At 38.7% G+C, this 12,717-nt stretch overlaps 3 protein-coding genes across 5 annotated transcripts; all 3 read right to left on the reverse strand.

Moving 5' to 3' along the window:
- Positions 1-92: 92 nt before the first annotated feature.
- LOC116021844 (protein root UVB sensitive 1, chloroplastic) lies at positions 93-4,395 on the reverse strand. Its single transcript, XM_031262336.1, has 7 exons — positions 3,497-4,395; positions 3,050-3,325; positions 2,721-2,777; positions 2,356-2,554; positions 1,341-1,456; positions 1,018-1,194; positions 93-852 (listed from the first exon to the last, which is right to left on the reverse strand). Exons 1-7 carry the CDS (start codon positions 4,298-4,300, stop codon positions 562-564), a joined length of 1,920 nt encoding a protein of 639 aa, XP_031118196.1. The 5' UTR covers positions 4,301-4,395; the 3' UTR covers positions 93-561.
- Positions 4,396-4,575: 180 nt separating this feature from the next.
- LOC116023675 (protein root UVB sensitive 1, chloroplastic-like) lies at positions 4,576-6,663 on the reverse strand. Its single transcript, XM_031264676.1, has 4 exons — positions 5,752-6,663; positions 5,305-5,580; positions 4,976-5,032; positions 4,576-4,809 (listed from the first exon to the last, which is right to left on the reverse strand). The coding sequence occupies exons 1-4, from the start codon at positions 6,553-6,555 to the stop codon at positions 4,576-4,578; spliced, it is 1,371 nt and encodes a 456-aa protein (XP_031120536.1). The 5' UTR covers positions 6,556-6,663.
- A 477-nt stretch (positions 6,664-7,140) lies between these two features.
- On the reverse strand, positions 7,141-12,107 carry LOC116022778. 3 transcript variants are annotated; one of them, XM_031263645.1, is made up of 10 exons: positions 11,960-12,107; positions 11,458-11,558; positions 11,080-11,245; positions 10,776-10,853; positions 10,012-10,375; positions 9,813-9,925; positions 9,482-9,646; positions 9,217-9,356; positions 7,721-7,813; positions 7,141-7,624 (listed from the first exon to the last, which is right to left on the reverse strand). In XM_031263645.1, the coding sequence occupies exons 2-10, from the start codon at positions 11,526-11,528 to the stop codon at positions 7,462-7,464; spliced, it is 1,353 nt and encodes a 450-aa protein (XP_031119505.1). In that variant the 5' UTR covers positions 11,529-11,558; positions 11,960-12,107; the 3' UTR covers positions 7,141-7,461. The 3 variants fall into 3 exon arrangements, with proteins under 3 accessions (XP_031119505.1, XP_031119503.1, XP_031119506.1); XM_031263643.1 differs by having other exon boundaries at positions 11,458-12,097; XM_031263646.1 differs by lacking the exons at positions 7,141-7,624; positions 7,721-7,813 and adding an exon at positions 7,889-9,122 and having other exon boundaries at positions 11,458-12,096.
- Positions 12,108-12,717: the final 610 nt, after the last annotated feature.

Below are 12,717 nucleotides of genomic sequence, written 5' to 3' on the forward strand. Positions count from 1 at the left end.
GGAGCTAACTCTCACACAATAACTAACTGAACTACCTGTGTAGATGTCAATTACATTGAGTTCATAATAGCATAGAACGAGCGAAGCGGAAATTAGAGCTAATCATGAGTTCATATGAGGTATACATCAGATCTTGATTTCCAGTACATTCAACTAATCACAAAAGTGTCAGACTACAACAGATATGAACATTGTCACACTAAAAGGTTAATCAAGATCCTTTGAGCCTCAAAGAATTAAGGAATGTTGGTTGATGGTGCAATGAATATTCATTTTAGTAGCATATACAGTACAAAAAGCTGTTCAGACAAGGGCAACCATTCAACCACTTTGTAAAACTAGCATTCTGCTAGTGCATTATCCCCTTCATTGAGGATTCAGCCAAATCAGTGTTGTCTTGAAAGTTGAAACTGGACTTTTCCATCATTCAACTTAAACCACATCCTCTTGTGCCATAGCCAACAGCTTAACAAGTACTCCGTACAAGGTTTAACGTGAAGTGTTTTGGCCATGAGAATTAGACATCCACAGGACATGAAAGGACAGCCTCTTGCAAATTAATCAGCCGGCCATGACAGGAGAAGCAATTGGATAACCCGGACGGATTCTATTCGGTAAAGGCCTTGCAATGAGACTATCAGCCATCCAACCTACTATTTCACTATCATTCTTGACGTGGCAGAATTCCCTCTCAACATATTCTAAAGACATTTGGAGTCTCCCCTCCGGTCTACAATCACTGCACACACCACTTGATAGAATTCCCGCATTTTTCTCCAACCAGTAGAGATAGTTAACATGAAACATCGACTTCAGCATGTCTTGTGGTGAGGAGTTCTCTTTGAGTACAACCTGCTCAATTCCCAATATTAAAACAAAGCAGAACATTATGAGCGACGTGAATGAAAGAGAAACTTTGCTAGACAGGTCCAGTATATATCTTGCAGGAAGTCAATTTAACAATATTAGTGAGCAAGAAAATTGGGAGATAAAAGGAAAACGATCGCGTTTTCTTACACAGAATCTGCCTTCATGTTCTGCGAGTATATAACCTTCATTTTTGTAGAGGTCAAGCAGTGCAAGCGCATCTTCCCTACTTTTAACAATGTCAGATAGTCTAGAACCCAGTTGTAACCTATCCACAATATGAGCAGCTGCATTCTTGGCTTCTCGGGAAAGATCCTCTGCTTGTGCCTAAGACTCATACCAGAAAAACTACCATCAGAGAGTTGGTATCCAAGCTCTGAAAAATAAAATCTTCCATGTAGCTGACGCAAACTCTGCATATAGATTACCCTTAGGAAGTGCAGCTGAGTTTAAACGAAAAATGACTTACTTACCTCATATGCTGGCTTCAAACATAAAGCCGGAAAGACAGGAAAAAGTGGCTCCGCATTGTTCACCTCCTTAACAGAAGGAACTAAGCCACTAAGCAGGTATTCACTAAAAAGTAAACCTGCAAGACCACATAAAAGTACATGAGTTCCACAACTTGAGAAACAGCAGACCAGTGAAGATCATCTCAGTTTTTAAATCAATGGGTAAATAAATAAGAATCATGTGACTCTTAACAATTGATTGCTTAGGACAGAAAGGAAAGAAAATAATCATGTTGGAGAGGACCTTGGAACAAGTAGATGGTGTAACTGTGTGAATCCATGATAGAAGGAAAATGAAAGAGTAAATGTAAACCTACATAAGTGAAAAAGAAACAGAAAGTACTTTTATATTTCTCTCCTACTCTCTACCCTTCCTTTTTATTTGTCCAACTAATGATGGTGTGACATCATTATTGATGATGTGGTGTCTCGTGCCTTCCATACAATCCCCTCAAACAATTCAACCACTTCAAGGAATCATTAGCTGATTTAAGGCATAAGATTGAACAAAAGAAATACAAGTGGAGAACAAGTTGTGAACACAACATCAAAAGAGCTGTAACTCAAAAATCGTGTTGACGTGTTTTTAAATGTAATGCATATGATTCAGGTGATACCATCTGGTATAAGGTTCAAGTTTATATGATGTATAGCAAATACCAACAGCTTTCTGGACTTATTCTCTTCTCTTTTGTGGATGAATACCTTACTACTAGATCCTTGTGCAGGTAAGCAAACACCCAAAATTAATAACTAATGAGCAATCCTCCCTGAGCAATTTCCAGTATTGAAAGCAACAGATCAAGGATAGAGTTTAACAATTAAGAGTACCACCCACACCGCCATATAATCGGTTGAAAGTCAGTACACAACTACAATGTCATTTGCTGGATTTGTATGCATGAATTTTTCTATAGCAAGTTATTATGGATGATACAATATCAAACACAATAAAAGTAAAGGAAAAAGATTTTACTTGCGCGGTAAGGATTTAAAGTCCTTAGCTGAATGGACTGATATGACTTCAGATTACAGAACATGTGAATCCAAGTTATCACGCCAAAAGAAGCAAGAGCAAGGGGTGTAGAAGAACTTGTGTAGTTAGCAAGTGCTATTCCGAGCATAATTCCAATGCCCTTGCTCACCATACCCTGTGCTTCACCCTTAGCAATTACCTGCCATTAGAGAAACCTTAGAAAAGGCATGTTCATGCAACTAACTTATATCTCAGAACAACAAGAAATGTGGAAATAATCAACTGAAATAAAATCTTTAGAAAGTTATTGTGGAACAGACAAATGCTTTAAAAATCAAAAGATAGTAACCAAGCAGAGGATTCACCTCAGCAAAATTCCTTTGAGCAGCAAAGCCAGCATAAAAACAACTCCTCGTAGCAGCCTATCACAAGAAAGATATCAGAGTGCATTATTGAACAAAACTTGCATTTCTCCAGTGACAATACCCATTTGGTGGAATATATGTGCAGAGAAATACGCTAATACCAGAAAGACATGACAACTAATGCATGAGGATCCCAACCCATAGCTTTACATAATCCTTAAAACATGGATGAATACATAAAAACTCAAGTACATTATAGAAAACTTTTCTGACTTGATAGTTTTCAGAAAATTAGCCACGATTTTTAACACTTGGGCTGAACAATTCACCTGTATTAATGCAGCAGCTGATCTCCCTGCTCCAGCAACCGCACCAATATGTACAAACAGATGGGGAAATGCTGGAGTCAGTATCTCCAGTCCATAAGCAGCATTCTCCAAGAGGTCAGCAAACAGCCTCCAACCTTTTGGATGGACATCAAAATGTCTGCCATAGTTTGACAACAGAATCTTGCTAAGATATCCAATTCCATCCTTGAGCACCCAATTCACAGCCGCAGCAGTAGGAATGGCCCCTTTCCCCAATCCAACAGCATAAAGCAAAGCCTATCATACAAAAGAATTGGCTAGACATAAAGTCTCAAGAATGAAGAATTCCCAAAACCAAAATCAAGTTCTCAACAAACCAAAATGATAGCACTGTCTTGTTTGAGAACAATTTGTGATGCTACTTTCCTCTATATAAATGAAAAATGCATGTTTCTCAACAATGATTACCTGAGTGGCCAGAACGCCGCTAATTTGGGCGGCAACACCTTGAACAGCTCTCCAAAGAGAGTATTCCAAGTAATCACTAGTAACACTCTCGGGAAACCCCTCTGGCAACATCAAACTCATGGCTAAGTTCCTACATTGCATCCACAAATCAACGGTAAAGTCCCTGAAAGAGGACGGTTTTGAATCGGAGCCCCGTGGCGACCAAAAACACACTGTTCTCGGAACAATAAATTCATCTTTGAAGTGATCTGCTACGAGCTCAACCCGCTTTCCTCCTCGAATTTCATACAAAGTCTCTGTATCATTCTCTTCGCCATTAGTCTTCGCCTGTACTAATGAAGCTAATAGCAAGCCGCAGGTGACGGAAGACGAGACTGAAACGAGTAATAGGAGAAGCGGCTTACACGAAGTGACAGACGCAAAAGTATTATTTTCATTTGTGAACATACAAGAAAAAGGGAGCAGAAAGAGATGCTTCTCGTCAAAATTGAAGAAATCATCCCACCAATCGCCGCCGCCGCCGCCGTCATTTCTACCTCCGCCGTTGTTGTTATTGTCTCCATTGTGGTTGGCGGCGGCGGCGAAAGGTCGGAGAAGATTGGGACTGCGGCTTGAGAGGGACGAGGGAAACGACCGGAATACTGATTGAACAGAAGATGTAGGAAGAAACGGTTTTCGCGGCCAGTGGAAACGGTTCAAATTGGCGGGAAAGAAAGTTGCGGCAACGTATTCGGCGGCGGCGGAGGTGGGATTTGCCGGTGTGGGATAACGGTGGAGCGAAAAGGGAGGGGAAACGCAGCCCATGGTCTTGGAAATTCAAGAATTAGGGTGGCGCTCTGAAACTAACGACACTTGGAGAAAGCCGTCAACGGCCGCTCTCTCACTTTCTATTTTTCTTTTATTTTGACTTGTTTGCCCCTTCGTCTCCGTCTGGTTTTTTTTTTTTTTTTTTTTTTTTTTTTTTTTTTTTNCCCACACCGCCATATAATCGGTTGAAAGTCAGTACACAACTACAATGTCATTTGCTGGATTTGTATGCATGAATTTTTCTATAGCAAGTTATTATGGATGATACAATATCAAACACAATAAAAGTAAAGGAAAAAGATTTTACTTGCGCGGTAAGGATTTAAAGTCCTTAGCTGAATGGACTGATATGACTTCAGATTACAGAACATGTGAATCCAAGTTATCACGCCAAAAGAAGCAAGAGCAAGGGGTGTAGAAGAACTTGTGTAGTTAGCAAGTGCTATTCCGAGCATAATTCCAATGCCCTTGCTCACCATACCCTGTGCTTCACCCTTAGCAATTACCTGCCATTAGAGAAACCTTAGAAAAGGCATGTTCATGCAACTAACTTATATCTCAGAACAACAAGAAATGTGGAAATAATCAACTGAAATAAAATCTTTAGAAAGTTATTGTGGAACAGACAAATGCTTTAAAAATCAAAAGATAGTAACCAAGCAGAGGATTCACCTCAGCAAAATTCCTTTGAGCAGCAAAGCCAGCATAAAAACAACTCCTCGTAGCAGCCTATCACAAGAAAGATATCAGAGTGCATTATTGAACAAAACTTGCATTTCTCCAGTGACAATACCCATTTGGTGGAATATATGTGCAGAGAAATACGCTAATACCAGAAAGACATGACAACTAATGCATGAGGATCCCAACCCATAGCTTTACATAATCCTTAAAACATGGATGAATACATAAAAACTCAAGTACATTATAGAAAACTTTTCTGACTTGATAGTTTTCAGAAAATTAGCCACGATTTTTAACACTTGGGCTGAACAATTCACCTGTATTAATGCAGCAGCTGATCTCCCTGCTCCAGCAACCGCACCAATATGTACAAACAGATGGGGAAATGCTGGAGTCAGTATCTCCAGTCCATAAGCAGCATTCTCCAAGAGGTCAGCAAACAGCCTCCAACCTTTTGGATGGACATCAAAATGTCTGCCATAGTTTGACAACAGAATCTTGCTAAGATATCCAATTCCATCCTTGAGCACCCAATTCACAGCCGCAGCAGTAGGAATGGCCCCTTTCCCCAATCCAACAGCATAAAGCAAAGCCTATCATACAAAAGAATTGGCTAGACATAAAGTCTCAAGAATGAAGAATTCCCAAAACCAAAATCAAGTTCTCAACAAACCAAAATGATAGCACTGTCTTGTTTGAGAACAATTTGTGATGCTACTTTCCTCTATATAAATGAAAAATGCATGTTTCTCAACAATGATTACCTGAGTGGCCAGAACGCCGCTAATTTGGGCGGCAACACCTTGAACAGCTCTCCAAAGAGAGTATTCCAAGTAATCACTAGTAACACTCTCGGGAAACCCCTCTGGCAACATCAAACTCATGGCTAAGTTCCTACATTGCATCCACAAATCAACGGTAAAGTCCCTGAAAGAGGACGGTTTTGAATCGGAGCCCCGTGGCGACCAAAAACACACTGTTCTCGGAACAATAAATTCATCTTTGAAGTGATCTGCTACGAGCTCAACCCGCTTTCCTCCTCGAATTTCATACAAAGTCTCTGTATCATTCTCTTCGCCATTAGTCTTCGCCTGTACTAATGAAGCTAATAGCAAGCCGCAGGTGACGGAAGACGAGACTGAAACGAGTAATAGGAGAAGCGGCTTACACGAAGTGACAGACGCAAAAGTATTATTTTCATTTGTGAACATACAAGAAAAAGGGAGCAGAAAGAGATGCTTCTCGTCAAAATTGAAGAAATCATCCCACCAATCGCCGCCGCCGCCGCCGTCATTTCTACCTCCGCCGTTGTTGTTATTGTCTCCATTGTGGTTGGCGGCGGCGGCGAAAGGTCGGAGAAGATTGGGACTGCGGCTTGAGAGGGACGAGGGAAACGACCGGAATACTGATTGAACAGAAGATGTAGGAAGAAACGGTTTTCGCGGCCAGTGGAAACGGTTCAAATTGGCGGGAAAGAAAGTTGCGGCAACGTATTCGGCGGCGGCGGAGGTGGGATTTGCCGGTGTGGGATAACGGTGGAGCGAAAAGGGAGGGGAAACGCAGCCCATGGTCTTGGAAATTCAAGAATTAGGGTGGCGCTCTGAAACTAACGACACTTGGAGAAAGCCGTCAACGGCCGCTCTCTCACTTTCTATTTTTCTTTTATTTTGACTTGTTTGCCCCTTCGTCTCCGTCTGGTTTTTTTTTTTTTTTTTTTTTTTTTTTGTTATTTTTAAATAATTATTTTATTAAAAATATTAAAATAAATTTTACAAATTATTTTTAAATTTGGTAACAAACACATAGCATATTATAACGGTAAATAGGCCACTTTAAGTTAAATTATATGAATTTACGTGTTTTATATAGTTAGACGATGATCTTTATTCTTATTTTAATTTTCATATATTAACCGCATATATTTAATAATATTGTGTTTAGTTTTCAATTTCAGACACGTATCAAATCATGTTATTTAGAGGCAGATAGTTTTTTTTTGTGACATGAAAAAAAAATGCATAAAAGACTATGTATTAAACTCAAATAATATTAGATAAAAGTTTAACTGAAACCATTAGCTAACAGTCATATATCAAATAAAATATTTTATGGTCCACTCGGAGGGATTGACTCACTGCTTACAAATGACACGATAAAAAAGTTGTTCGACTTAAATTTTTACTAAGAAACTGAAAACTTTCATTTTGATATGATTAAATAAGGTAGTGCGTATTATTTCATCTGCTAAATAATTGAAATGAGAACATGCCTGCTGCAAGCATTTGAAGCTTGCATATCTCATCGTACATGTCTCTTCTTCTCCAAAACCTTAAAATCAAACATGGCTTAAACAGAAATTTACAGAAGCCAAGCCAGGTTACAGCCAAAGTTACAATGCACAAGCTCAGTGCTTGCAATGTCAGAAAAGCTTCTCTTCTCTTCTCTTCTCCACCTGCTGCTTTTGCAGAAACAAGTCAAGGAACTGTTAGCCGGCCACCTTTACGCCCCAACGATTTCCACGAAGATTCAACCTGCATCAGGTGCAGCTTCTCGACGAATGGCTCCAGAACTTCTGCCTCTTCTTCCGGGGCAAACGCCATGCAAATGCTAAGCTCCTGGACTGCAGCCGCATATTCCCTGCCATCATTCATACCCAAATTAATCTGTTTTACTAATACGGCTCTGGAAAAAAACTAACAATGAACATATCTATCACGTAATCTTTGTGCTTACCTGCTGTAGTAGAGCATCAGGCCGTGGTCTCGTCTCAGAACCCAGTTGTGTGGCTGCAGAATCAGCAGTCTTTCTGAAGCCATAATAGCCAGCCTAGAAAGTAATGTCATGGTTAAGCGACATTCGAACTAGACAGTCTAAATCCCAAGAACGTAATAGATGTCAGGATGAGAACTGAATGAATTGTATTGAATGAGATAGTTCAAAGATACAGATCACAAGGATATATATATATATATAATGAGAGAATCTCAGGGAGACTAAGAATAGGGGAATCACAGGAAGCCTAGAATAGGGAATCATAATCTGACTCGAAGAGTCTTAATAGTCAGAACACCCGTGGTCCGTGGATATTATCAAACAATCAAGGCAATCCGGTACCATAGATTAGCGTTACATATAAACTAACTAGCAGTTCAGGCTGCAGATCAGACAATAGTCAAATAAAGTAATCAAATATCTCCTGCTTGTTAGATAAAAGCCCAATGCACATGTATATACAAGTAATGTTATGGGAACTTCAAGTTTTGAACATCAAAGCCTGCTCGATTGTAATCTATATCTGAACAGATGAATAAATCTAAATGCAAAACACTATTAGTGCAAAGACAGAAAACAAGCATGCAATTTATGTCTGGGGAGGGAGAAATTGTTTTGTCGAGAAAGACAGAGGCTTGTACAAGAATTGAACAGCTGAAATTCCATTGAAGGACTAACAGAATAGTTCCAATGAAGACCAGACGTTATCATTCTCAACAAATTTCTTTCACAATGACACCCAAAAAAAAAAAAGGAAAATTATCCTTTAGATTTGCCTGTATGAATAATGACACGGAAATATTTAGTTAAAGATAAACATATTTCACCATTTTCATACTAAGAAAATTAACACTTAATGCAGGCACACCTATTCTTAAGAGGGGTTCTTGTAGGCTTTGGGGAAAGAGGGAAAGAAGCAGGAAAGTTCAAGCACACCACTAGAAAATTGACGAGTCCTACAAAAAAGTCTGTTACTATTCATTTTATTAACTAACCATGCCTGTCTCACCAAATAATAGAGCAAAATTTTTGAGATGGTTTCGGATTATATCAACGTTAACAAAATATAGCATAGGTGTATTTATATATAAATATGTACAAATATATAAACTATATATATATATATAGCATGTAAAAAATATTTAGTTTCAAATTTTATAGTTGAATAGCCTAAAGAAAGGAAAAGGGTTACTTTCAGAATCAAAACTGAGCCATAAGTTGGGGGAAGTTATTTTAGTTATAGTATGTTAAAAGTGTGGGATGCATGTCTTTTTTTAATTTTAAATCCTTGAGAAAAATGTTATGCTTCCGAAATTCATAATTCTCCATTCTCATGCCAATGTTGCAACTTAGCATCTTGAACCTGTAAGGGACAACAGAAAGTGGCGCCTGTTTAATCAGGAACGGGGAGCAATTCTAGTGAATTACGCACAAGAGAGTATAATTAAGATGGGTACCTCAAATCCTGAGGCCGTAACAAGGGGACATTTGAGGCATCAATCTTGCTAGATTTCTCATCACTAATATGAACAGATCTAAGCGGAGAAGTAAGCATCAATCCGTGGTTTGCTCTTGAAGCACGTTTCCAGTGAAGCCTCTGCAATAAAAGCGTCCATTTCATTGAAGGCATCGACAGTAGGTTCAAATTATGTCCATACACTGAGAGAATCGACCAATCGAAGTTTATACTGCCAAAGTCTACAAAAGCAGAATGAAGCTTACAATCAAATTGGCCAAAGCAATCCCAATGATATCCCGGTTTGTTGCGATCTCAAGCCCGGGAAGTGAATGGCTGTTGATGTCTGAGGCCTTTGATCGGGGGTCCTCCACACACTTCCCATTGACAGTACCAAATAAACTGTGTCCAGAAGTAATCCTGAATAACTCCTGAAACGTGGCAAACATAGAACGCTTGAATTCAATAGGGTTAGGGCTCGGGAGATCTTGAAGGGTCTACAATTTGTTGAAATATTCAGTAGCAATGCAGCCTAGACGTGCCGGTGAAAGAAACACAGAGAGCTGAAACATTGTAACGAGTTTAAAAGAAGCACACCTCAGGGTTTCCTGTTTGGGGCCATATTAAAAAATCTTCCCCAACTCGGGACCCCACAATCGTCAGATTAAGTCGTCGGCAAACTTCAATGTAAATTACACTAAGCAAAATTGCTGTTCATAATGTAACCAGGCATTAGATGCGCCAAAAGCCAAAAGCAGTCATTAGTAAAATATAAAATGGCGGGAAGAAAATATACCACTACAAGATCCAAAGCATAACACCGAGTGCAGGTATGAGCACTTTGAATCTACCAATACATGCGACCTTTTGAAACCTCTCGAGTTGAAAAGAACAACGTTCACTGCATCCAAAACCTCGACCAAATCACATCCTATTTCTCTTGAAACTAGCTCCGCCTCAACCTCCCTTGCAATAGCATCCAACTCCTCCAGCCAATTTTTCATACTTTTTCCCGCTAGAGGCATCGATTCCACATGCTTCCAATCCGGAGCATCAGATGGTAACGGACCAGTTCTTCTTTCACTTTGGAGAGAATAAGAATCCTTCTCTCGATTGAAAGCCATAAATGCCTCATCTTCAGCACCAACATAAAGCAAAGCCTAGACAGTTACATCAGAAATAGCCAAATGGATAAGCACTTGCGGTAGCAACATAAGCAGTTCATAGCAAAAAATCTAGGGTATAAATTAAAACCAATGCAATATTGATTCCAACTTAATTTGCAGAAGATTCCACCGTCCAGGCATCAACTAATGGTTACGTAATCGCAGAATGGTGAAAAGGCTTAAATTAAAATTCACTTGCGGGCAGTGAAACGTTGATGATTTCATTTAACAGACCAATTACCGTGATCTAAAGAGCCAAAGAACAAATACGCAGAAGCTTCACCAAATTATTCCCGTGACTCCTGTCACTTCGTTCACTTTGCAATTCATAAAATATTAATGATCCAACTGAACTTGCCAACTACCCCAAACAAGAAGAAAAGTATAATAATACCTTTGCTAGTGATATATCTTTGTCCTTCAACTGGCAAGATATCTCCCGAGTAAATTTGTCCCTAGCATCTCTTAACAGCTGCCAATATAATCAGTCATCACAAACTCGACCAAAAGGCATATAAATCTAGACCACACCACAAATCCACAATTCATCTATCACTATGAAATATCAGCAATGCACTATACAACTTCATTGAACCAACAAAAAAAGCAACAAGAAAGATTCAAATGTGTTCATTGTACCATCATTGCCATACAGACGATTAACTAGGCAGATAAATCATAAGAAAAAGGATTCTAACCTCCTGATAAAAGTGGGCACTAGATGGATTTTGGGTTTGGGTGAGACCTGATGCAGCGAAAGGCGAAACTCTCAACCTTGCCTTCTTGGGTGCCTTAGCAGCTTGTTTGTTCAACTTCACATTCTCATTCCCAATCCAACATCCAACACGACCATCCAAATCATACCTGATGATCGTAAAGAACAAAGGGATATTGGGAAATGCCCACTAGTACTAGCACAAATTCTGCTCCAACCCACATATCATAAAAACAAGTATAAATGTATAATAAAACACTATACAACATCAACCCCTCATCTAAAAGAGGATTCAATCAAACCCCATTTTAATTCTTGAAATCAAAAGCTAATAAGAGATTTAGAGAGAGAAACAAACTACCTGCTGGAGTTCTCTGGAGAGCCCATCACAATTGGTCGATGAATCAACCCAGGCAATGAAACAGACATCATTCTTGCAAAGAGATGCCTAAAAGTTCCAATCTTTACAGAAAAAAAAAGAGAGAAAAGGGCGATGAAATTAGACTATCTACTAGCAAACAAAAAAAAAAGCAAAAATGCTTTCAAAAAAGCAGTAGACAACAAGACAAATAGGAGCTCTATAGGGTTTACAACTGGCTGTCTTTTCCCTCAAGGTGACGGTGAAGAATTGATGAGAATAGAATCAGAACAAGGCAGAGGAGTATAATTTGGGACAGAAATTGAAGCCTTACAAGACAAACAAGAAAAAGACAACAAGGCAGCTAGTGATGAATTGAAGCAACCACAATCACTAATTCCATTCCTACTACAAGAAATTGAGGAGGAAAAAGAAGAAATGTTAAAGTGAAAGATGGAACTATTGCCACTACAAAAATGCCCAAGATCCATGGTATTGGACAAACCCAATTGCAGCAGAAGCAGAAGGGAGCAGCAGCTTTTAAAACAAAACAGACCCACCACCTATTCTTTCACTATCTCTCTCTCCCTGTAGTTTGTATACATATAAAATGAAGTATCCATGAATGGGTATGTATGTGCAGAGAGATTGCTGAATTTATAGAATAAAGTTTGCATCTTTTTCATTTTGGTTTGGGTCCTTTTCTTTTGATGATGGTGATGATGTGGGTTTGGCTAGACAGTGCCAAAATTAAAGCGGGTGTTGAAAAAAGAGGGACTTTCTATATGCGTACAAATTGGTGTCAGCCATGCACCTAGCTATATAAAATAACAAAGTTGTGTCAGTCAAAAACACCTTTAAAATAAGTAAATAACCCCTATAGTGGGAATAGGAATTTCAGAGCCTTACAAAATTTACTCCCTACTTTTTTTAAAGTATGATTGCACAATTTGGGATTAATTGAATAAAATTTAACGCAATTATTGAATGTACCGTCTCACGAATTTATATTTTTTCGTATAAAATTTAATGACTTATTTTTATCATTTCCTCTTATATAAATATAATATAGTTTTTTTCTTCAAAAAAAAATATAATATAGTTTTTCAACAAAATGCATGGTACAATCATGTAAGGAATGTATGATTATATAAAATATTATTATTTTTTGTATTAACGACTTTATTACAGTGTAGTTATTGTAGTATCTGTTCGATCCGGTGATCTTCTCTCAATGAGGGTCACAGAAGTGACAATTGAGTA

Source organism: Ipomoea triloba, chromosome 6 (genome assembly GCF_003576645.1).
Source record: "Ipomoea triloba cultivar NCNSP0323 chromosome 6, ASM357664v1".
Classification (NCBI taxonomy): Eukaryota; Viridiplantae; Streptophyta; class Magnoliopsida; order Solanales; family Convolvulaceae; genus Ipomoea; species Ipomoea triloba.

Excerpts from the sequence above, each read along its gene's own strand:
- LOC116023675 (XM_031264676.1), bottom strand. The coding sequence starts at position 6,555 with ATGGGCTGCGTTTCCCCTCCCTTTTCGCTCCACCGTTATCCCACACCG. Across the intron at positions 5,033-5,304 it reads CAGCTGCTGCATTAATACAG|GCTGCTACGAGGAGTTGTTT; the intron begins GTGAATTGTTCA and ends TTCTTGTGATAG. Across the intron at positions 4,810-4,975 it reads CTCAAAGGAATTTTGCTGAG|GTAATTGCTAAGGGTGAAGC; the intron begins GTGAATCCTCTG and ends CTCTAATGGCAG.
- LOC116021844 (XM_031262336.1), bottom strand. The coding sequence starts at position 4,300 with ATGGGCTGCGTTTCCCCTCCCTTTTCGCTCCACCGTTATCCCACACCG. Across the intron at positions 2,778-3,049 it reads CAGCTGCTGCATTAATACAG|GCTGCTACGAGGAGTTGTTT; the intron begins GTGAATTGTTCA and ends TTCTTGTGATAG. Across the intron at positions 853-1,017 it reads AACATGAAGGCAGATTCTGT|GTTGTACTCAAAGAGAACTC; the intron begins GTAAGAAAACGC and ends GGAATTGAGCAG.
- LOC116022778 (XM_031263645.1), bottom strand. The coding sequence starts at position 11,528 with ATGATGTCTGTTTCATTGCCTGGGTTGATTCATCGACCAATTGTGATG. Across the intron at positions 10,376-10,775 it reads AAGATATATCACTAGCAAAG|GCTTTGCTTTATGTTGGTGC; the intron begins GTATTATTATAC and ends GTAACTGTCTAG. Across the intron at positions 7,814-9,216 it reads TTACGGCCTCAGGATTTGAG|GCTGGCTATTATGGCTTCAG; the intron begins GTACCCATCTTA and ends ATTACTTTCTAG.